The sequence below is a fragment of the Lotus japonicus genome, chromosome 1, assembly GCF_012489685.1.
Source record: "Lotus japonicus ecotype B-129 chromosome 1, LjGifu_v1.2".
NCBI lineage: Eukaryota > Viridiplantae > Streptophyta > Magnoliopsida > Fabales > Fabaceae > Lotus > Lotus japonicus.
The window spans coordinates 128146648-128172108 of NC_080041.1; the positions used below are offsets into that span (position 1 = coordinate 128146648).

The window sequence follows — 25461 nt, forward strand, 5'->3', positions numbered from 1 at the left end:
ATTTCCATTGTGATATGTTCACACTCATGATTCTCTTTGTATTCCTATATTTCTATAGAAATTAAAAAGTGTGAAAGTAACTTTTTCTTTTATTTCTTATCATATCTCAAATTTATTCCTCTTTTACTCTAGAAGTGTGTATATATTATTTTCCGAAAGAAAATGAAATGCATGATATAGAAAAAAAAAAAAGATAAAAACAATAACAGAATGAAAATTAATAGCAGGGACTTCAAAGAGGTGTGGTCCGGTTATTGCGTGGGGTATCAAAGAGTGTCCAAAAATAGTAGCAGGGAGTCAGACAACAATTTATTTAACTGGCCAATTTAACAGATTTTGATAGGTGAATGCTACCGTAAGCTTTCAAAAAGTGAGATATCGCTCTCTTTTTTAAAAAAAAAATTTACATATCACTCTCAAAACCACCATTAATATTTCATATATTAGTTTTTCTTTTCCTCTTTTTTTTTTTTAAACTTATAGATATCACTCTTAAAACCACCATTAATATTTCATATATTAGTTTTTCTTTTTCCAAACTTTAATATATTAGTTTTATATTGAACCTTTTATGTAATCAGTGTCATAAGTGTCAGCGCTTATCTTCGAATGATAGTTCAAGTGATAAGAGCTATGAAACATATAAGTTAAGATGAGAAAATTCAAGAATCAACCCTTATAAAGTACAATTTATCATTTCAATGTACCGAAAAAATGAGTGTACGCTGCTGCAGTAGTTAAAAGTAGTTGTTTAAGTTTTCAAAATCGAAAATTTCGTCTTCAAGAGACATACCCTTAAGAAAACATTTGATATTTATCTTATTGGGTCGAACAAAATTACATTGATAGAGGATATCTGGTTTTAAACTAAAAAAATAGAGCTAAATATCTTTTAGGTCCTTGGCAATTTTTTCCCCAACATAAATAGTTAATAAGGAACGAAAGTAGGTAGTAGCAATTATCTGAAGCTCATAATGGATATAAATAAATGTATTTTATCGTAAAATAACACCAAAATAAAATAAAAAGGATGTCCAATCACACCAAAAAAATAAGGCCCAGAACAGTCATCATCCTCTTGCATCTAGTTATTGGATTCTTCCACATCCTCTTATGGGCCTGCTCATTAGAGCTGGGTACGCGGGTGGCCCGCCCCGCATTTTAGCGGTTCTCTATTTTCTGGGCTATAGCCCGCACTAATCCGCGGTTTCGCGGGCCGATCCGCAGGCTTTGGCCTCTCTCACCCCATTTTTTGCCCTCGTAGGCCTGCCCCGCATTGATTCACCCCGCGCTGGCCCGCTCCGCGTAGGCCCGCATTTTAGCGGTCCTCTATTTTTCGGGCTATAGCCCGCACTAGTCCGCGGTCTCGCCCGGCCCGCAGACTTCGACCCGCTTACCCAGCTCGACTGCTCATAGTCATATTTGGATAGGGATGATAATAAATCCAAACCCCATCGGTAGAGCTGTCAATATGAGTTCCAACCCGCGGGCCAGCTCGACGGGTTGGCTAAATGAGCCGGGTTGGGCTGGTTATATTCCAGCTCGAAAAGAACTTGAGTTAGTGCAACCCGGCTCGGTTAACCCGCGGGTTAGACGGGCCAACATGCGGGTCAAGCGAGCCAACCCGTTGGGTTAGAGTTATTTTTAATTAAAAAAATTATTTTATTTCTCTTTAATTCCAGGTTAGTTTTATGGATTAATTTTAGATTGAAAAATTGAAATTTTCATTTCTTTTAATTTGAGTCAATTTTTTATGTTTTATTTATTATTATTATTATATTATTTATCTCATTTTAAATGTGACAGTAAAATAATTGTGTTTTTAAATCCTGTAAACAAAATTCTTTTTCTATATTTTAAATGTGAGAAAAAAATAATTGCGTTGATAAACCTCTTTTTATGAGTTGATACCAATTTCTATAAGTATTTTTTTGAAATTATTTTTTTATAGCATTTTAAACATTTTCTAATACAATTTCTCAATTTTTATATTTATTTCACTCAACCCACGAGCCAGCCCTCCAACCCGCGATCTCGTTGCGGGTCGGGTTGAGTTCATATTTTCCTGGCTCGTTAAGACCCCGGGTTGACATAACCCAACCCGTTTTGAACCCAACCCATACGGGCTGACCCATATGGGTCGGGCTAGCCCGTATTGACAGCTCTACCCATCGGTACCTGTAAAAAAAACTCATAATAGATACAGTAAAAATTTACTATACGGGTATGAGTGCTATAGTACCTAACTCGCACACACGTAATTGATGATATATATGTTAATATATTTAAAATATATCTTTCTAACTTCTACTAAAAAAAGTAAGTGAAGTTTTATTATGGCTACTAATTTAGTCTAACTTATGTAAGTAAGTGACTTACAATTTTAGGAGTTTATTAACAAATATAAAATTATAAATTTAGAGCTTAACTTTCTTACTTATATTAAAAAAAACGTATTTGAATGATTTTACTTGTTAAATATATGGATGATCATTATTATTTTTAATTAATTCTGATAATAGCTATTATATTTTAGTTTTATATTGAAAAAAGTGAAAGTTACATTTTGGTTAGCTAAATTGCAGGTAAATGACACGAATACATGCATATAGGCACATAGAAGGTATGATGATGAACATTCATGTTGCTACATACCCATGTGGGTATCAGGACGAGTACAAATATTATTTGAAAATGTGGGTATGAAAATGGGTACGAATACTATAGTATAAATTCAGACCCTACCTATTGTCATCTCAATCTATGGATGCTCTCATGTCAGAATCTCCCTGCCTCTCCCTATAGGGGATGTAATCCAGAAACTCCTTATCTGTACCGCCTAATCTCATCACTATATATCCAAGTTGATTGCATCAGATGAGAAACCTTCAGACCCCTCAAGACATCCTAGAGTTCAAGCATTATCTAATAATCCTCACAGGGTGTGGGTTGAGCAACTCTTGACATCTTAGCTTGTGGCGGGAGAGGCTGATCAACTATCTATGAAACTTCTTTGAAAAGTCTATCTATTTGATCCTTGTTGTTGTTGGACCACAAATTTTTCATTGACATAGTCCAGTCCCACTATAGTGGTCAACTATGTGCAGAGGGAAATTAAGAAGAAAAAGAAAAAAAAGGCTTTTGTGTGTGTACTCCATGATTGGGAGATGAAGGGTATAGAGGATGGAGATTAGACTATTGTCTTGAGAGAGAAATGCGAAGTTCCATTTTTTGTGAGGATCAAAAGAAGAAGACTGGCACAAAGAGAAGATAGAGCCATTAAGTTATGGTGATGTTAAGATATCGTGATTTGCTTGTGGTAGTAGTGTTTAGAGAAGTAAAAGCAGTATTTTACTTTTATAGGGAAGATGTAGGGAGAAGATGAAGTGTTGAAGGTAATTATCATTTATTGAGATTTAATAAAGAAAATGAAATGAAATGGAATTTAACTAAGTGAATTAGTTTATGAAGTAACATAATAATGGTTCCCTGGTTGTTAATTATTTACATCAGTGTTTTAAAACTCGGCTCGGTCATTGACTCGGTCGGGGTACTGAGTCACTGAGTCACTGGTCGGACCACTGGGTCACTGGTTCGATTGCTTGACTCGATGTATATTAAAAAATAATAAAAAATATCCAATGCAATATAAAGTTAATATAAAAAAAACAAAATACGTTTCTAATCAACAACCACCTAGTGGTGCAGTGGTAGTTTTCCTTCATACTACCTCCATGGCCTGTGTTCAAACCCTGCTGGCACCATTTTTTAACAAAATATCACGTTTTTTACCCAATTATATACAAAATGTTTGCAAATGGACAAAAAAAAACAATTTAAAAGGCCCAATAGGTTAAATAACCCAACTGGACTGAAAAAAAAAACAATGTGAAAGGGTGGAAAATGGGCTTCTATCTAGCCCACAAATAACAAACTAACAAAAAAAAAATGGGTGACTCGCCGGTTCAATAAAAAACCGGCCGAGTCACTGAGTTAATCATCGAACCTGCCGGTTCAAACCAGTTCCGACCGAGTCACATGCACAACCGGTCTGATGTGAGGCTCGGACCGGTCAGGTCACCGAGTCCCGGTTCAATTGGTCGGACCGGCCGGTCCGAGCCGAGTCTTAAAACACTGATTTACATCATAAGTATCACCACATAAGAAAACTCTTGTACATCTTGAATGTTCATCTAACCAAACTCTATTTACATACATTACTAAAATATATGAATAAAATCACATGTTTAACCGAGATTCAAATCACACGATCGCAATATATTTATAGTAAAAAGTACATTTAAGTTTATTTATTAATTATTATTACAAGGAAAATAGGTAATTTTTTGATTAAATTACTTAATTTGAGGGAATGGTAAGAAGAGTAGTTGGGTGATGGGTGGGGGCAATGAGTTTGACCAAACTAAAGAGAACATCACATCAAGGCTCATCTGTCATCCTCACCATCCATGTTCACTCTTTCAGAATCAACAAGTACCACTTCTATTCCCCTTCCCGTGTCAACCTGGTGGCACAAATCTAAAGGCAAACCCCCAAACAATACTAGTATACTATATACAACAAATGCGTACAACGTGAAAAAAGAATAAAAATTAGAGAGAGAGAGAGAGAGAGAGAGAGACGCAGAAAATTTAACAAGGCGAGTCGAACATGGAAGAAGAACCTGCTTCTCTGTCTTCTCTTACTTTCTCTCTCTAAAAAGCAGCGAATAACTGAAACCCTAACTTTGCTGTTTCAATTCGTTTCGGTTACTTGTGCTCGACGCATTGGATTCCTTCTCCGTGATCTGAATCCGTCAAATGTGATCGGAGTTCCATCGATGAGGCAATCTCGTCGGTGGCAGAGGATTTTCATCCTCTCTCTGCTCTTCCTCTCCGTCGTTGCTCCTCTCATTTTCCTCTCTCACCGCCTTCAACTTCTCACTCCTTCTCATGGTAACAACAACTCCCTCACTCACTCGCCACCACTTCTTCTTTCTTAATCTCTCGTTTCATTCACTTCAATTTCAATTTCAATTTCAGGACCAAGAGAGTTTTTCGATGATTTATCCACTGTTGTAAGAATCTTCCTTCTCAACTCTCATCATCACTTCATTTATTTGCATTGCTTATGTAGCTCAACATGTTTGATTACAACTTGTTTTCTAAATCATGCTTCCTCAGCTTCTAATTGAACTTCTACAGCTTTGAATGCTCTGATGTTGAGATTTTGATTGATTGTTTGTGTGTGATTGTTGCAGACATACAGGACAGATCCTGTACTGTTAAATGCTATAGAACAGGTATTTTCAAGATTTAATTAGAATTTTTCTCCATCATGATGTTTAACCCTACATTGTTGAGTTGGAGAATAAAGATGTTTGTTTATGATGATTTGGAATTTGGATCCCTTTTGTGCAATTTAGGAAGGGGCTGAAGAAATACAAGAGCCTAAGGAAGTTGTTTATAAGGAAATAGACTTTGATTCAGCAGTGAGTTACAGTGGTTCCGGAAAGAATAATAGTTCTGAGGAATCTAGAATCGAGGGGTTCAGAAGTAGCCTCTTGGAAAGAAATGGTTGGTATTTGTGAGCTCTTTTTAATTTTTGTGATTGCATAATGTCACTCAAGTACTCAGTAGTCAGCACTTTTGTTACTATCTGAAGATTTTCACTGTGATCAAGTTTCAGGATTCGACGATGACAAAAGACAAGACCAGGAAGCTCGGCAAAATGGATCATCCTCGGTTGATGGAGATAAGGTCTGTACAATTCTTTTGAATTACTGCCATTAAAAGTTGAAGTCTGCTTTGTTGTTATCTTCAAAAAATTTGTTACAGTGTATTAGCATATGACAACAAAATAATAATGAAAATTCTGATATATGAACTGTTTGCATGAAGTTTTTATACCCGGACTACAATTTCTCCAACCTAGTGTAAATGCTATTCCTGAATCATGATAAGAAATGGGATCATAAACTTGGACTTTTTGGTTGAACACAGGTTTACTTAATTCCCTTTTACTTGTTTCACTATATATAGAATCTTTTATCACTTCCTGGCCTTAAAATGTGATTTTGAAGTTATCAAAACGCAAAGCCTCAGCTTGGTTGAAATTTGAGATTTTATTTGTACAGTCAACTTAAGCATAATATGTTAGAGCGCTCTCTGTTTGGCATGAACACTCAAATGTCAATTCATCCCTAGAGATTGATTCCATCGTGCCTAATGCCAAGCTAGGTGGGAATGTTTAAAATTTGGAACTTGAATGACTCTGGAAAATTAGTTACTCATGAGGTTTACTAAGCTTGAAATTTACTCATAATGCAATAGACTGGAGTTTATTGTCAGTTTTCTATAGGGATTTGTTTTGAAGCCAACCTAGTTCTTTTGTGTAAGTTAGCAAGATCTTGTAAGGTTGCTTTTGGCTTCAATGTCCTATGCCCAGATGTGCTTATCTTCTATTGGAGTAATTTAAAATGGACCAAGAAATTGTGCTGTCTGTTTATCTATTATATTTCTAAATACAAGAATGAGAATTTCTTTTTCATTCTTTTGCATCTACAAACTTTTAACTAGATGTGTAGATATCTTATGAGCAGGAAAATAATTTATATATACAAAGAAATAAGTCAAATAACAGTCATTCCAGATAAAAACTTCATAATTCTTGTGTTTGTTGAAATATATAAATGCAAAGTGGACTTTGGAGAAAATTAGTTGTGCAGTATTGTATTGATTTTTCCTTTTTTTTATTTGCAGAAGAAATTTAATACAACACTTACACACAACCAGAATACACAAACTCACTCTCAAAGAATGACAGAAAAGAAATCCAGTCTGACAGCAACCCGAAATCATCATACTTCACGCTCTCAATCTCAGAGAGTGACATATCAGAAGGTGGGGGAGATTAAGGATCAAATAATTAGAGCCAGAGCATACTTGGGATTTTTCCCTCCAAATAGCAATTCACACTTGTTAAAGGAATTGAAGCTGAGAATTAAAGAGATGGAACGTGCAGTTCGAGACGCTATCAAGGATTCAGATCTGTCAAGGAGGTAATTTTTTCTCTATATATTTACTACCAGTATTTACTAAATAAGATGTACAAGATTGAAGAGAAGCTGTGGTCCTTGAAAGATATATTATTTTATCAATCTGTGCCACTACTAATTTTCTCAAGTGACTTACATTATGTTTCAGTTCGCTTCTACTTAGTTTTTCCAATCTACTCTGCTGATTGAAGTTTTTTTTTTGGTTCAACGGTTCAGTAGAGAGAATTAGAAGAGGAGGGATCAAAACATGTTTTCTAAAAAGTTATAATTTCAATCTGGGAAAATCTGGGCCTGCTCGTCTTCCAGTATAAAAATAATGATGGATAGGACTATTCATGTAGAATTTTGGTGACATGAACTATTTAAATTTGATTAGGCTAGTTTTCAATCTGAAAACAAGTGAAGTTTACAGTGCTTTGCAGAAAATGAGACACATGGAGGCTTCACTGTCTAAAGCCAACCGTGCTTTCCCAGACTGCACTGCTATGGCTACTAAGCTCCGTGCAATGAATCATAAGGCTGAAGAGCAAGTTCGTTCTCAGCAACGTGGAGTAACACATCTTGTTCATCTTGCTGCAAGGACCACTCCAAAAGGTCTTCACTGTCTTTCTATGCAGCTAACTTCTGATTTCTTTGCCCTGAGACCAGAGGACAGGAAGCTGCCAGATGAAAATAAGATTCATAATCCCAAACATTATCATTATGCTGTCTTCTCTGACAATATTCTTGCATGTGCAGTGGTTGTTAACTCCACAGTCTCTAATGCCAAGGTAAATATTAATGCATCTTTTTAACTAGATTAACTTTTTGTCTTTCACTTTTAATTTAGCTGTTCTTCGTTTTTGCTTTTGGTTAATATCAAATCTTGATGAAACTGCTGAAGTAGAAAAACGATACTAGCAAAATCAATGTTAGTATGTTTCGGTACCAAGTTTTTCCAAGTTACTCCCTTAGTGGTTACTTTGGACTTGTGATGCCCGTCGACTGTCTTCTCTTTATATAATCCAAAAAGTATTTGTCTACATTTATTGCTGTACATGTGTACTGCATAATTAGTGTTTTATGTGCACCGATTTTCTTCACTATATTCTTTACATTTGAAGTGGGGTGATTATAGAACAAGGTATTGAGAACCCATGATTGTGACAACAACTTATCTCATTCTTATCCTTCCTTGAGTCTGAATTCAAATGCATTAGCATTTTAGGTATTCTAAATGCAATCCGCTCCTATATATCAAATTTGAGACCTCATTCTCTCTTCTTAAGAAGCCACTTCATATCCTCTTTTCTTATTAAGTCACGTGTTTTTCTTATATTTTGACATATATCATGAAGCTTCCTTTTTAAATCAAATCAAATCAAATCAGCACTAATTTAATTCTCAATTACTTATCTGTTCCAGAATGTTTGTTGTTTTAGCCTTTTCACATTTTTTTCAAAATGTTTGGTAGACCACTTGGGTGTCTTAGGCACCCAAATATTAATGAGAAAAAAAAAGACAAAAAAGATAAGTGATAGATGTGATAGGAAGAAAGAGATTGACAGAAAAAATTGGTGTATGTGGGGGGTGTTGTTACTACTACTGATTCATATATCACTACCCTAATGATAATTATTACATCAATTGATCTATGTAGTTGTCCTGACCTAATAGGATAAGGCTTGGTTGTAATGTTGTTATGATCTTGTTTCTTTAACAGATTTTGTTAGAAAGTTCTCATTATTGAGTCCAGTGCAATGGATTAAGTCTGTCTGTAGTGGCAACAGAGCTTGACAATTGCTTTTAAATTGCAGAAACAGGAAAAACTTGTTTTCCATGTAGTGACCAATTCACTCAACTTTCCGGCAATCTCCATGTGGTTCTTATTAAACCCTCCGGGTAAAGCCACAGTCCACATACAGAACATTGACAACTTTGAATGGTTGTCCAAGTACAATACATTCAAGAAAAATAATTCCAGTGATCCAAGATATACTTCTGAATTGAACTACCTGCGTTTCTATCTGCCAGATATCTTCCCTACTCTAAATAAGATTCTGCTCTTTGATCACGATGTTGTGGTGCAAAAAGATCTCAGTGAACTATGGAATGTTAATATGAATGGAAAAGTAATTGCAGGTGTTGGGACTTGTCAGAAAGGTGAAACTTCATTTCACAGGATGGATATGTTCATAAACTTCTCAGATCCATTCATTGCAAAGAGGTTTGATGTCAATGCTTGTACATGGGCATTTGGGATGAACTTGTTTGATTTGCAGCAGTGGAAGAGACATGATTTAACTGCGGTCTATCACAAATATTTGGAAATGGTATGCTTAAAAAATGTCTTTATTTTGTTGAACGCTTCTAGTTCTTTTTTCTTTGTTCAGAGTAACTCATTTTTATCCCTCTCCCCTTCCCCCAAAGAAATTTTCATTCATTGAAATCTCTTTAAATCTTTCAGTTTGGCTCTTGCTATTGTTAAAGTGCAGGCCACTTTTGGCTTCTTCTCCCTTGAAATTAAGATTGTATCAATTCTAGCACACAGCTTTCTTTTGCATTATTAGAATGCTTTACATAGTAGTTTATGACTTACATAGAAATAGGGGGTCAAAGATTGCACATCTCCATGACATCTGGGAGTGTTCAATAGACAGGTTAGAATGAGAAAAAACAACACACATGGTTGTGTTTTTTGTTTGATACATACTTAGAGCAGAACAGAACGCAACAGAAGGTGTTAAAACTCAAAAGTGGTTAGCTAATTTTATTTCAATCTAAAAAGGGTGGAATCGAAGAAAACATAATAGGACACCCTATTCCTTTCTATTTGTGTTGTATAATAGTTCCAGTCTGTTTGTGTTACAAACACTACCTAAATCTGTTATCCCAAGCTACAATTTTGTATTTGAAATTTTTGCAGTGGAATCTAATGAGGAGTGTATGTGTATTGAAGTGAAGTTTTTGTTTAAATTACAGTTTGATGGAGCACATATATACTTTCTGTAGAATCTGATGCAATGATTATCTGATGTGCTTCTCTGTGTGATTAATTGCAGGGAGCCAAGATGCCATTGTTGAACAGTGGAAGTCTGCCTCTAGGCTGGCTCACTTTCTATGAGAAGACTCTGATTTTGGACAGACGGTGGCACATTCTTGGCCTTGGTTACGACTCCATAGTCGATACAAATGAGATTGAGCGTGCTGCCGTTATTCATTACGATGGAATCAGGAAGCCTTGGTTGGATATTGCGGTGGGCAGATATAAGAGTTACTGGACCAAATTCATGAAGTTTGACCTCCCCATTTTGCAGCGTTGCAATCTACAGGCGTAGCGCAGCATCTAAATGTTATGATACCTGGAAGGTGTTGTTTGATTAATTTGCTGGCGCATTAGTTTCGTGCTTGTAGTCGATTCTTTCTGTTCTTTAGCAGTTGAGCGATTCTTCTTGTAAAGCCCTCTATAGCTCCACAGAATTTTACACAGATATGATATCTTTATAGAAGCTTAGCCAATTTGTAATGACACTGATATGAAATAAGACTCGGATAGAAGGCATTTTAGCTGCTTGGAGATGCTGCTACCGGTTGTTGTGTACATATTTCATTCATGAGTTCTATTAGGTTATGCCACTGCAGTTTGCCATCACTTTACACCAATTGCACGCAGAGTGGAAGTTGGAGTTGTATTTTACTTCGAGGAAAAAATTTACATGATTATTGAAATAACGGCTGTCTTTTGAATTGTGGCGTCAATGATGCTTTGTGCTGTTTTTCCTGTTGCGTGAAGACAATTATGTTATGTGCACAAACAATTTCCACCTCCACCTTACTCAAAGAAGAAGAGAAAAGAGAGAAATGAGTGATATGATTTGTGATGTGATAGGAAATGCAGAGAGAGAAAGGAAGAAAAATGTGTGGAAATGAGATGGAAGAGAAAGTGAGGTGTGTATATATCATTACTCAAGTTAAAATGCAGCGGGATTCAAATGCTCTTTTGTCGAATTAGAATTTTTTATTAATTAATGAAAATAACTTTTAAAAATGTGAGTGAAATATTGACACGTGGAGATAGTTTATTCATTGATCAATCTGTGCATAGTGTGTGGTGCACGAGCTGACAAAGCACCAATGATGATGACTATTTTGACATCTTTGCCAATGCGTAGGAAATGAAATAAACAGACATAAGCTGCTGCCTAGCCATAGTCTGAATGAATCATTAGTGAAGAAAAATGACAACCATCATGTCTGGCACCCCAACATCATCTATCACTGGCACAGGTCTTGTACAAAAGCAACCTCTTGGGGTCTCATCCTCTACCGTCATGGGTATGTTTTTACTCCTATTATATTTGGATCAACTTAAATCAATCTATCCCTGAAAAACCACACACAGAAGTTTCTTCTCGAAATTGATTGTGGATTTAGAATCAATTGTAGCGAAGATGCTAACTTGACATCATTAATTTATGCAAACATATTTGTATAGGGTTGCCAGCAATGGCTAAGGTGGGAAGAGTGAGGTGCTGCTCCATGGAGGGAAAGGAAAGCAGGTCAAACATGGGAATGGGGGCATCCTTGATAGCAGCTACCCTAGCTGCAACCATGTCTAGCCCAGCCATAGCTTTGGTGGATGAGAGATTGAGCACTGAAGGAACAGGGCTTCCCTTTGGACTCAGTAACAACCTTCTTGGTTGGATCCTGCTTGGTGTCTTTGGTCTTATATGGGCTAACTATATTGTCTACACTTCCACACTTGATGAGGATGATGACTCTGGATTGTCCCTCTAAAGCATAACAGATTATATGCACTCATGTTAAAATTGCATGGTGTTCACCCCTTTTCTGTTGTGTTGAAAAAATAACTGCTATTGTTCAGTTCCGATTTCACTAAACATTAATCTCCTCTTATATGGATCCTAATGAGAAAAATCACTTGTTCTTTGTTTACTTGTTTCGCTTTTTTGTTTAATTCATCTACAAGTGTTTTGACTTTTTGAATTAAAATATCTGAGAATGGAAATCCAATTTAGGGTTAACTATTGGTCCAAATGTTGCTAGATTTGATCTTATAGTCACTAGCCTTTTTTTTTACTAATGCTCCTGCGTTTAGGAAAATGCTATAATCAATCCTCTCAAGAAGAGCCGAGAGAAATGTGATAGGTGATCAATGGCAATGCTATGATCAATCCTCTCAAGAACATTGTTTGTTGGACTTATAAACAAACAAAAAAAAAACGTACTAAAAACAAATAATTAAGTACGTGTTTTTGGTTTTAAGTCCAACAAATACACATATGTAGGGAAACAAAAATTTATTTAAGTCAAAAAATTATTTTCGTGAGGTTATATGAAATTCAATTGTGAAATCTCACAGTCATTTTATCAATGCAAAAAATACTATTTCTAACTTTGACAAAAAAATTCCTTTCAAAAAAAAAACTTTGACAAAATTGATTTGATGACTAAAAACAAATTCTCAGAGACGATTCCAACAAACCTGTCCAATAAAATATGATTCAAAGCAGGTTTATCAACTTAGAACCAAATACACACTTAAATATTGCTATATAAAGATGGAAATCATCCCTTGACCCTATTATACAGAATTACTGACCCCTCTTCAGAAATCAGTACTATACCTCTGTTTTTGTTTATTTCTTTAATTAGCTTTTAGATGAATTAGCGAGGCCTAGCTCGGTGAGATGTTGTTGAGTGTATTCAGGATGATCGTCAGGTTTGGGGCGCTCCGCCAGCACCCACCGTCCATCTTCGGTTCTGACCATGTTCTTGTTATGATCTTGCCTCCACTTTGGTGGTACTGAGTGCTCATCTTTCAGAAAATCACAGTCCTTGTTCACCAGAGCAAGGTCTCTTCCAATCATTGGTTTAAATTCACGATTCTTACCATGGTATCTGCATACAATAAATTGTACACCAAAAAGTTTCAAATATTATAACAATTATTTAAATTAATGCAAAAAAGGTCCTATATTTTTTTGTACAGTAAAGAGAAAAAATTGCGCTATATATAGGTTGGACCCAATATTCTCTTTTATCCAATTTCATTTATTTATTATTCTTGTATCACTTTTTTCCTATTATTCTATTCATGAACGGATTAAGATTCTCTCAAATGGTGCATCATACTCCCTCCGGCCTCAATTGTAAGCAAAAAACATGGAAAAAATTTGGCCTCAAATATAAGCAAAAGTCATAAAATTCAACTCTATTTAATATTTTCTTTCCACAAATACCCTTACACATGCATTTTGTCATTTAATTTGTACAACTTCCTATATTTGTATTACCGAGCCGCTATAACTCATTTCCACACACATTCCCAAGTTAATTTATGCTTCCAAGTTTCTTACTAGTACTATAAAAAAAAAAAAAGACTTACTCCTACACTACTTAAAAATGGCAGCGTCACTTGTACCAAAAGAAAAATTGGCAGCACCACATAATTTGTTTAGCATGCCTTCATTTGACTTGGGCACTTGTGATGATGAGGATTTCTCACAATTAATTGTTGAAGATTCATTAGAAGTGGTTCATCTTTGTATGTTTTGATTTTTTACAAGGGAAACATCAAAAGGCATATTACTCTGCACGTTACTGCATTAAATATGTGAGACAATTAATAGTATCATAACGGAACCAAATACACCCTGTTTAATTTCATTAAATTTTGGTGTTTAAAACTAGAAGGTTATTTTAGTACTTTTAACCCATAGTTTATACAAAATTAATACAAAAATTCAACTTCTTAATAAGTGTGCAAATGAGAATATTTGCTTACAATTGAGGCCAGAGGGAGTATTAATTATAATATTGTGTTTATTCATGTCTTGATAAATATACAAAAAATTCACCTAGGTAAAAAAAGATAGACACAAAATGACAATTTGAGAAAAAAATTAGGAAGTTTTCCATTTTGAGAGCCACGCTCCCTTATCTTACCTTTAACTCGGATACTCATAATAAGTGAATTTACAATTTCCAATTAAAACATGTTTATTTCTCCAATTATAAATATCTAAAGAGACAGTTATTGAATATGTATAAAGAAAAATAGACACACTTTAACTCCAAATCTTGATGCACATGCAGAGCAGGACCATTTATGGAATAGAAAAAGAATAAGATGAGTGACTCACCCGTCGAGTAAGTGCAAGTGGGCCTCCAAGTTATGGGCACAAGCTCCATCCCCATCAGGGTTCAGGTACGGCGATCTCTTATGGTCCAACTCCAGATCCACCCCAACATGTGTGTAGCACCATGGAAACCCCTCCGCCACCTTCAGCAGCCACGCCGGCGACGTCTCATTCACCAAAACCCCCGGCGACTTCGCCACCATGTCATGCGCGTTGTGCACCCTCAACACCTTGACCCCTAACTGCTTCTCCAACCTCTCCTTGAACCTCAAGTTCCCTACCCTTGGCCCTGAAAATGAAAACACTGAAACATGCACCTTACTCTTCCCTCCCATGTCCCTCAACCCCATCTCCGCCACGTCGTAAGCGCTTAGCGTCGCCATCGCGCTGCCGAGGCTGTGCCCTGTTATAGTCACGCTAATGTCCTCGTGAGAGTACTTGTCCACCAGCCGCTTCACCTCCGCCAGCACCTGCTCCCTCGCCGAGTACTTGCAATAGCCGCCTTCGGTCTCGTCCTTGTCAGTGTACACGTCGAGGAAACCCGCTTCCACCTTGACTCCCTTGTCCGGGCAGGGGATGTCGGGGGACACAGGCGTGAGATAGTTCTTGAGGTCCGCCACCCACTCCACGTGGGTGACGGTCCCGCGCCAGGCTACCACGATGTCCCTGCGCCCGAGGCGCTGGGTGGTGGCATCATCTGAGACCGCCACGAAGCCTGCCCAGTTGGCGCGCTTGCTCCACATCTTGTCGGGCCAGCGCGACAACTTGAACAGTCTGGGCACGCTGACGTTGGCGGTCGCGTAGAGGTAGCGTGTGACGGTGTACCCAAGGTGGGACAGGCCGAGAGACTCTAGGAACTGCGGGAGCGAGAACCTGCAACTGCCGCAGTACTTGGAGTACGGGTCGAAGTCAAATCCGTCGTAGCAGGCCTGGGCCATCTCGCCGTAGCGGATTAGCTCCGATCGCATTAAGGGGTCCATCGGTTCGAGGAGACCGGCCCAGTCATCTTCTCCGTGGAGCTTAAGCCACACGTCAGCGACTCCCTCTGCAACTCCTTGGTGTGGTTTTAGTGGTTTTCCATTTTGTGTCTCGAGTTGTGTGATGGTGGAGGACAAGGAGGAGGAGGAGTTGGTTTGGGAGGCTTTGCATGTTGTGAGGGGTTTCCTTTTGGTGGTTACAGTTAGGGTTAGTGGTGGTGCTTGTTGTGATTTGGGGTGGTTGGAGTTGGATCCAAAGGTCGAGTCTTGCTGGGTTTTGGGAAAGGCTATGAGTATGTTGGAGATAGATGTGGCCATACTCTTGGAGTGGAACTTGAGCCAAGTTTGAATGACCTATCAGAATTGAGTGGAAGCTAAGTGGAATACTGATGAGTGAATAAAAAAAAGGATATGGTTTGCTATTTTTATAGAACAAAGGAAACCTAAGCTCGCACGTTTCGTTATTTCTTTGTGTTCACACTTTACACTACACGCACGTATGGATATATAGTTCCAGAGTTTTCTCCTTGAAAAAGCCTCCATGCATTCTGTAAATTATCTCTCAAGCACTTGACCTTAGTCTTTACTCGTTGAATCTGTATCTTTTTTTTTATAAGCGAATCTGTACTATATATAACAGAATCATGATTAGTTTATGGGGTTGACTAATGGTAGAATTTGGGTTAAATAACCCATGATCTAGGTGGACCAATCACATTTAAGATAAATTAGTTGAATTTTTAAAATTTATTTATTAATTTATTTAGGGTTAAATATTATTTAGGTCCCTGACTTATACACATAAATATAAAATGGTACCCAAAAATACACAAAAGCTTTAGTCCTTAATTTTTTTCACATCTATTTCAGTCCCGCAAAAATATCTCATGGTTTGTATTTGCCATAGTTTGTATTTAGCAAAGATAATACCACGTAGGTTCACCTTGCCATAGATTGCTCCTCCTCGTTTGTACTTAGCAAAGACAATATTACCACGTCAATTTCATACAGATGTACAAAACATGAATTTATGAAACATAAAAAGGTGAATTCACGAAGGGTTGCATAAGATAGTTAAGTTACCCATGGCTGCGTTCTTTGATAACCTCAAGGTTGCATAAGCTGGACAATGATTTCAAGGTGAATTTTGAGGTTTTGAAATAATTGTGTGGGGAGGATGACTAAATTTAAGGGAAGAAAATTTTGAGGGATCAAAATAGATGTGAAAAATAATTCAAAGGCCTAAAACCTTTGCGCTTTTTTTAGGTACCATTTTAGATTATTTGTATAAGTTAGGGATCAAAAACATATTTGACTCTAAATAAATCAATTAATAAAATATAGAAAATTCAACCAATTTATCTTAAATGTGATTGGTCCACCTAGATCATGGGTTATTTAACCCAAATTTTACCATGGGTCATTTAGACAACCCCTTAGTTTATTAGTGGAAAATGTAATATAATTAACTATGAAATATAATAAGAAAATGGACGAGATCATTTTAAAATATATATGTTATATGACTTAATCATGAAGGTTGACTGCGTCTGTTGAATCCATATAATTAGGCCCAGTTTGGAAGAGCTTATTTGAGCTTATCTGATAGCATAAGCGCTTATGTCAGTGTTTGGGAGAGCTTATGCAAACAGCTTATGACCTACCATAAGCTGTTTTGAGCTTATTTTCATAAGCTATTCAGAATAGCTTATGAAAAAGAGCTTATGCTTATATATAGCTTATTTTCAATTTCTTTCAATAAAATTTTTAAAACAGCTTATGAATAAGCGCTTATGTCATAAGCGCTTATGACCATAAGCGCTTAATTAAGCTGTTTTTCCAAACACGGCCTTAATCTCATTTGGTAAGAATTTTTGTTGTTGTTGTTGTTGTTGCAGTAGTATATATATCCCATCGCATAAATTATAAGAGATTAATATATTTTATAAGAGATTCGAATAAAATTACCTCTAAAGAAGGACACATGTCTTAAATAAATAAAAAATTATAAGAGATTAATATTAAATACTAGGCACTTTTTAAGGGTGGCCTCTAGGGTGTAAGAGCACTCTAGGTCTTGCACCATACAAGAGCAAAAATAACCCATAATAGAGGTGCTGCTATGGCGGGCTTCCGGAGAAAGGAGATGGAGAAGGGAGGAGAGAGGAGAAGAGATGGGGGTATTAGTGTCAAAGTGAAAAAAATAAAAAAAATTACAAATATATATTACCATTTTACCATACTAGGCACTTTTTAAGGGTGGCCTCTAGGGTGTAAGAGCACTCTAGGTCTTGCACCATACAAGAGCAAAAATAACCCATAATAGAGGTGCTGCTATGGCGGGCTTCCGGAGAAAGGAGATGGAGAAGGGAGGAGAGAGGAGAAGAGATGGGGGTATTAGTGTCAAAGTGAAAAAAATAAAAAAATTACAAATATATATTACCATTTTACCATGTTACCAATAAGGCATCTTTATGACATATTCTATTTATGTGGTTAATAATGCCTTATGTACCTGTGCAAGACCTAAGAAATATTGCACCTTAGTCAACACCCCTTTGGGCAATTCTAAAAAGATATCAAAGCTTCTCATTGCATATAGGTAATATATATAAACATATATTTTTGTTAGAATATTAATTAGTCAAATATATCATTTTATTACGGTTTTTAACTCTCACAAAAAATATTGTGGTGTTGAAAATGCCACAAATTTTGTATGTTTGAAAGATGTCGTAGAAAAGTGTATGTCTATCGAATAATGTTTTGTTCACACCACTTACATCATGAGTAAGATAAGAAGAGAAATTAAATAGAGAAATGAGTGATATAATATATATATATATATATATATATATATAGATATTGCGATATAAAATGCAAAAAGAGAAAAGAAGAAAAGTTAGTAAAATGAGATGAAAGAAAAAATAAAATATGAATTAATCATTATACTCAGTGTTCTGTACTAGGGAATATCTTAGGTAAGAAAAGTACACTCAGAAAATCCTAACAGATCTTAAATAAAGACATGATATAATAAAACGAAATATTCTCATTAATTGTCATCAAAGTTGTCAGATACAAGGTAAAAACCTCCCTTTTATAGAGGGTGAGGTCAACATCTAGATTGTTCCCATATTTGGGCCTTTACAGACGAGGCTCAAATCCCTATACAGATAAGACAAATCCAAAAGAATCTTCTAGCTGGCAGATGAGACCACCGGTAGAACAACAGACCTTTCATCATCGCCCGTGACCCTTGCTAGCCCTGGCACGCCGCCATCTTCTACGAGTGTTTTGGGCGGGCATCACATTAGGGATGCCCCGCCCAGTCATCAAGCCCCCACATGAGGTTCAAGATTCTTGAGTCGAAATGTCTTCATCGCCTGGTGCATTCTTCGCCCTCTTTTAGTAGCGTGAATCCTTCACTCACACTGGCGTGTATTTCCTGCTTGGCGGTCTTCGTTTAAGTGTCAATCAAACGTCAATCAAATCTTTTTCACTGACACACGAATTCCTCTTTTCCCGGATTTTGCCATAATTAGTAATGAACGCAATCTATGTGTGCGTGCGTCTCGTGGAGTTGCTTCGTTTAGGAAAACCTTGGATCGCGGGATTTCAATTACGCTTTTTCAAAACTTTTCAAATTCTTTTTCAAAATTCTCGACGGTTCGTACTCTTTCCCACTCATTCTCTCTCTTCTTTTTTCCTCTATAAAACCTCTCCTCCTTTCTTCTTCACTTTTTACTTTTTAATTTGCAACTTTACCGCTCCTTCCCTTTTTCTGGAGAACTACTTCCTCCTTGCTCTGATTCGTCCTGCTTGCTCCGGCCGTCGTCATTGCGCGGTGTTCCTCTTTAGTCGACGCTCTCCTCACCCAATCTATCATCCCCTCCTCTGGTGAGTTCTTTGCATCCTTCTTTCTCATTTTATTTTCTTTCTATCTTTCTTGACTCTGTACATCTTCCTCTTTTAAACCTTCCATGAGATTACCCAGTATGTCATTGAATAGTGTTAGCGTTTCTTCTTTAGAACTTTCCTCACCTTCATCGGGTGGTGAAATTTATTTCCCCTCTGTCATTGAAATTCATTCCTCGCCGTCTGTTCACGAGGATTCTGGGCCAGCCGGTTCTGTTGATTTTGTCTTCTCTTCCAATGAAGGTTTATCCTCGCCTGAATGGCGAACAGACGCACATTTAGTTGAGGATATGTGTTTGTGGCGCTCAATCTGGGGCAGTATTGGGAGTATTACTTCGCTTCGAATATCAACCTAAGGGTTTACGAAAGTGAATCCCGCCACTTCGTGTAATGATGATCTGCAGCTGAATGTTCTCCCATGTGGCGAGGATGACTGCTTTCTTTTGCGAAAAGACGCGTCAGATGAGTCGTCCGACTTCTTTTATGTCTATGGCTATTTTTTCGTTGATCTAAATATCAAACTTCCTTTTTCACATTTTGTATGTCATGTTTTATCCTTTTTGAATGTGGCGCCTTGCCAGCTCCAGCCCAACGCTTGGGGCTTTATCCATTGTTTCGAAATCTTGTGTGATCATCTGAGCTTCACGCCCACCTACCCTTTGTTTTTTCTTTTCTATAAATCTCTTACTAAAAAACCTACTTACGTCAAGTGGGTTCCTCTCCTAGCCCGCAAGAAAATGAGTCGGTTCACTGCTCTTAAGAGTCATTACAAAGTGTGGCAGAAAAAGTATTTTAAAGTTGTTGAGTCGCCTAAAGTAAAAAATTTGTTCCGGGATTCCAACAATTGCCCTCTCTTCCCTTTTTACTGGACAAAAAATCCTCGCCGGAAAATCTCTGTTTCGTATGACGCCTTAGACGATTCCGAGCGAGGGGTTGCTGATTATCTTCGATCGTTGCCGGTATTCTCTGGTCATGACTTGATTGAGGCGTCAAAAACTGGCACCTTGAATCAATTTTTTAGTAAGTTAATGATCTTTATATATAACTTGATATGTCATTCATTCATCACTCTTAACTGTAACAATTTCTTGTGCAGCTACGATGGGTAAAGGTAAGGTTGATGTTGGCCCCTTGAAGATGAAGGAGTATCTCGCCCAATCTTCTGAGGCGGCGAGAAAAAGGGATGCTGAGGCTGAACAGAAGAAAAGACATGAGGGTACCTCTGACTCAGACAACGTCAGAGACCCTAAGCGCCAGAAGACTTCGGGCGCCGCTGAAAAAGTTGCTGGTGACAAACCCTTACACCAGTCGACCCTAAATCAATCTGGCTTGGCCTCAAGGGGCAAACCGGCGGAGAAAAAGAAGGGACATGATAATGGCCCGCCACCCCGTGGGGATCCAAATGCGCTGATTAACCGCCCCTTGACACCATTTGTTCATGCTGGCTCTAGTTCAGCCGTTGGAGGCGAGGCCCTCCCTACCTTGCTGAGTTTGTCTGATCCCCATTTTAATGGTTTGGATTTTATGAACCGAACTTTTGACAACAGGCTCCACAAAGACATTTATGGTCAAGGTTCCCCCAACATTGCTTCCACGGCCATTCATCATGCGCTTTCGGCCGCCAGTACTGTGGCGGGAATGGCTCAGTATGTGAAGGACATGCATTCGGCCAAGAATCGTCTTGAAAAAAAGGAAGCTGATTGGAAGGCTGCGTATGAGCGAGCGAAAGGCGACGCCGAAACCGCCAATAAGCACCTGAAGTCAACCGAAGAAAAATGTGCTAAGTTAGCTGAGGACTTGGCGACTTTTGACTTGCTCCTGCAGAAAACCAAGTCCTTGAAGGAAACCATTAATGCCAAACACACTGCTGCTCAGGCTAAGTGCCGGAACATGGAGGAAAAGTATGAGCGCCTGAAGGCTTCCATTCTGTGCCAAGTGTTGCTTTGGAGGCCCGGTTTGGAATTCTGATATGGGCCAGGTCTTGGCTGTCCTGGAGTAAATGCTGGCCTTGCGTATTTTCCCGCCTTAGGCTTTTCTGGTGGAACAGTGCCTGGCTGGGCACCCTTTCTCCAATCTTCTCTTTCCTTCTTGTTTTGATCATCTTGCTCAATCAAGATAAATTCTTGGACTCTTGCTCGTAAGTCCATCATATCACGCGCTGGGAGCCTTCTTAGATCACGATTCAAAGGTCCTGCGCGAAGTCCGTTTTTGAAGGATGCCACACACACATCAGGGTTATCTTCTTCCAGTTGAACAACCATCTTACTGAACCTTGCCATGTATGTTTTAAGTTGCTCACCCGGTTGTTGATGTATATTGATTAAATAAAAAATTGTTGCTTTTGTGATTTTGTTGGCTAGAAATGAGTTAAGAATTTAGTGGATAAGTCGGTGAAATTGTCAACTGAGAAAGGTGGCTGCTTAATAAACCATTGCATCGCCATGCCCTTAAACGTTGGTGGCAACAATCTACATTTCACTGCATCTGTCGCCCCGCCAATAACCATTTTAGTGTTGAAGTATCTCAAATGTTCCATGGGATCAGAATCGCCCGAATAGGCGTCCAGTGTCATTGTCTGTAAATGCTCGGGTATTTCAACCGCAGTGACGGCAGGTACAAAAGGTTGGAATTCAACTACATCCTCAGCCTCCAAACGTTGTCCACGCTTGAAATCTCTCATCCGGTTCAAATATTCCACCTGAGCTTGCAAACGTTCATTCTGGCGTTGAACATTTTGCAAAGTGTCTAGAACGTGCTTTAAAGCCACAGGCGTGATACCTGTTATCGCCTCTTGCTCTTTCACAAGTTTGTTGGTCCTTAAATCATCCAGATTGATATGCACGGGCGTCACTGGCCGCCTTCGTACACTTGGATCTGACTTAGCCAAAAGAGCTGAAGGTTTGCCCGGAGTTGGTTTGTCTGCTGGTGACAGTTGTGACGGCGCCACCGAGTGAACACCCTCCGAGGAAGCCTCTTGCTCTGGCTCAGAATGTATGACATGGTTATCATCTCGATCGCCGCCGCGCCGGCCTTGTCGGCCTCCACCTCTACGGCGGAAGTCACGACGGCCCACACCGCATGAACGAGTCTCCATCAGCCGTAACTCGCACCTTCTACGTCTCGTGTAGATCTAGGTTAGAGCCACAGACGGCGCCAATGTTCTTTACTAGGGAATATCTTAGGTAAGAAAAGTACACTCAGAAAATCCTAACAGAGCTCAAATAAAGACATGATATAATAAAAGGAAATATTCTCATTAATTGTCATCAAAGTTGTCAGATACAAGGTAAAAACCTCACTTTTATAGAGGGTGAGGTCAACATCTAGATTGTTCCCATATTTGAGCCTTTACAAACGAGGCTCAAATCCCTAAGATAAGACAAATCCAAAAGAATCTTCTAGCTGGCATATGGGACCACCGGTAGAACAACAAACCTTTCATCATCGCCCGTGACCCTTGCCAGCCCTGGCGCGGCGCCATCTTCTACGAGTGTTTTGGGCGGGCATCACATTAGGGATGCCCCGCCCAGTCCACTCAGTCTATCAATACTCTTCGTTAACAATTTAAATATACTCACAATTTTCTATTCCATCTCATTTCACCGACTTTTCCCCCTATACCTCTTTTTTTTTCCTATCACATAACACATCATATTTCACACTTTTATTTGTATCTCACTATATATATGTGTAAATTAAATGTGAAACTTTTGAAATTTTAACATCAATTTTTATGTTTTTTTTTATCCTTCCTCCTTTTTTTTTGGTAGGGTTCTCTAACCTAACCAAGTTTAGTATTTCTGGACTTCAGGTGCATCCCTGAAAATATGTAATAATATAGCATTATTCTTTTGGAGGAAGTATATAAAGATCTTATTTTTCTAGAACTTTTTTTATGGTCCAGCAGAAATTTGTCGTGAATGCATGTGCATCCAAATGATAGGTCGACACGATCGAGCAACGCAATATAATAATATTATAATAACAATACGTGATTCACGTGGAAAGTTTTATAAATTGGAAAATGATGGATTGAATTATTGAAACCCCAATATCATTCACACGTAGAAAGATACAAGAAAAATTAGAAATAAAATATATAATTGTTTGTGATGTGATAAAAAGGAGAAAAAAGAATGAAAATGAAATTATTGAAAAAAGTAGGGGTCTGAATTAATCAAATCACTTCAAGGGTAAAAAAAATCGTTTTGATATATTCACACATTATATTTATTTTAATCTCATTTTTATCATTTTTTCTTCTTTTCCAACCTATTCTATATCATAACTCTCACACATATATATTATATTACTATTACTATTAAATTGATGAGAGTATTGAGTATGAATAGAACTATTTTCCATAAAAGTTACTATGAGAATAATAAGCAAACTTGGTATTATTATAAGGGCATGTGATTCACGAGGAGCAAATGTATCCAAAGGAATTTGTTTTTCTTGTGCATTATGTTTGGTAGAGGTTAATTTGAAAAGAGAGAAGAGAATGGAATGGAAATAGTAAGAGGAGAGAGAGAAGATGAACAATTTTATTTGGTAGGGGTAGGCATGTGGAAATAAGCGGCAATACAGATTTGCGCGATCCAAGTATGATCTTCATTCTAAGCCTAAGTTTATCTCAGGGTCGGTCCAACACTAAGTGAGACCTAAAACAAATTTTAAAGTGTATTTTTTACTTAGTAAAAAAAATTCACTTAGTTTTTTGGAGCCTTTTTTACTTAGTAAAAAATATTGCTTGATTTTTTGGGGGGCTTAACATCCTTGCTTGAGTGACTTGACCCTTGAGCCGGCCCTGATCTATCGTATAGCTTGTCATAGGTCAAATATTAACGCATTGACTAACCTTTTGGATGACTTGGCTTAGATACTACCATGTCTACAAGTCTTTTTGGCATGAAATGCCCACTTAAAGAGGCCAATAGGCTAATGGGTAAATAGGTTGTGGGCTAATGGGCCAGTGAGCAAACAAATCTTTCTTCATGTTATTGCATTTACTTACTTATATTATTAATAAAAATATTTAAGCAAATCGGTCTATCAGGCTAAACATGCAATGTGTTTTAATAACTTAAGCTTAGCCTTTTAGTTAATCACGGTTAAAAAAGTCTAATTAAGTTTGACCTTTTTAATAAATGAGATAGACCACCAAACCTTTGATGGACTAGGCTACAAGTTCAGACGGACTGCCTCACATACTTTCACTCATGGGGGTGGGGGCGGAGAAGTTGTTACATGTACTCCACCACTGTTTTGGGATCTCTTCAAAATGAAGAGAAAGTGGTTTGGCATAAATATGTTTTTTTTATAAATAATTATCACTTTATTAGGGGCTTAAACCACCATAAAAGAATTGTACGTTAATCGTCACAAATGTTTTAAAACAAGAAATTAGATTTCTCTCTTCTTCACATCATCTTTTTTTATTAAACTAAACAACCTACCAAATCTACTCTATTTTTCACCTCTTTCTCTACTCATCATCTTGCTTGCTTCTCTCATCATCTTATCAACCAAACAAATGTATTCTTAGGGTATCATACTTAAGATGAGATGTACCCACTGAAACCAGCTATTTTGTGATTAGGTTAACATTGATCTTTTTCCACAAATATTTCATTTTGTAAAATGTAAATTAAAGGTTATTAGAATATTCATTATTTGATAAGTAAGTTAATGTTACTAAGTAATTGTTATCTCAACCGCCATTTTATGCCTTTGTGGTGGTTTTAATTTCTGCCTCAATTGTGTTTCGCTAGATCATATAATTACATGATTTTAGAACACCAATCTTTTGTTGACTTGAGTTAATGTTACTGAGTTTTGATGAGATTTAAATAACAATGGATCATCATTATTTATCATTTGACTCAAGACACCTAGTTATAGAGAAAGTGAGGACGAGACATACACTTTCATGCAGAGTTTCAATGATTCATATATATCGTTATAGGAGAAGTCACATGCTTTCAAACCAAACTCTTTTATGATCAAGTTGCAATGTTTCTATTTACCACGATTCCATTTGACCATAGATTACATACTAATGCAAGTCTCTTTAAGTTAATTAGTTTTTCAATATCATATATCAGAAGAAAAGATGCTACTTGAAACTGTTTGGGATATTAGTTATTCGGATATGAAGTTCATAATTGTCAATTCAAGTAACAAATAAATCACTTGAAAGAAATCTATGAATTTTGTATTTGTCGTTTTCATTTTTGGACAAACACTTTAAGTTAGTTAGTAACCCAAAAATGCTAGTTTGGGCTTGGGCCCTTCATTAAACAAAAAAGTAATGCTACTTGTGTGAAAGTCGAAAGGAAAGGAAAGGAAAAAATTAAAACAAATT

At 37.3% G+C, this 25461-nt stretch overlaps 3 protein-coding genes across 4 annotated transcripts; 2 read left to right on the top strand and 1 right to left on the bottom strand.

Moving 5' to 3' along the window:
- Positions 1-4534: 4534 nt before the first annotated feature.
- LOC130730567 (probable galacturonosyltransferase 6) lies at positions 4535-10672 on the top strand. 2 transcript variants are annotated; one of them, XM_057582611.1, is made up of 9 exons: positions 4535-4955; positions 5043-5077; positions 5261-5302; positions 5426-5576; positions 5683-5759; positions 6762-7060; positions 7470-7827; positions 8854-9369; positions 10099-10672. In XM_057582611.1, exons 1-9 carry the CDS (start codon positions 4841-4843, stop codon positions 10372-10374), a joined length of 1869 nt encoding a protein of 622 aa, XP_057438594.1. In that variant the 5' UTR covers positions 4535-4840; the 3' UTR covers positions 10375-10672. The 2 variants fall into 2 exon arrangements, with proteins under 2 accessions (XP_057438594.1, XP_057438596.1); XM_057582613.1 differs by having other exon boundaries at positions 5689-5759.
- A 515-nt stretch (positions 10673-11187) lies between these two features.
- Positions 11188-11992, top strand: LOC130730569 (photosystem II reaction center W protein, chloroplastic-like). Its single transcript, XM_057582615.1, has 2 exons — positions 11188-11371; positions 11532-11992. The coding sequence occupies exons 1-2, from the start codon at positions 11275-11277 to the stop codon at positions 11831-11833; spliced, it is 399 nt and encodes a 132-aa protein (XP_057438598.1). The 5' UTR covers positions 11188-11274; the 3' UTR covers positions 11834-11992.
- Positions 11993-12508: 516 nt separating this feature from the next.
- LOC130730568 (phospholipase A1-Igamma1, chloroplastic-like) lies at positions 12509-15731 on the bottom strand. The gene is made up of 2 exons (XM_057582614.1): positions 14203-15731; positions 12509-12958 (listed from the first exon to the last, which is right to left on the bottom strand). The coding sequence occupies exons 1-2, from the start codon at positions 15492-15494 to the stop codon at positions 12709-12711; spliced, it is 1542 nt and encodes a 513-aa protein (XP_057438597.1). The 5' UTR covers positions 15495-15731; the 3' UTR covers positions 12509-12708.
- Positions 15732-25461: the final 9730 nt, after the last annotated feature.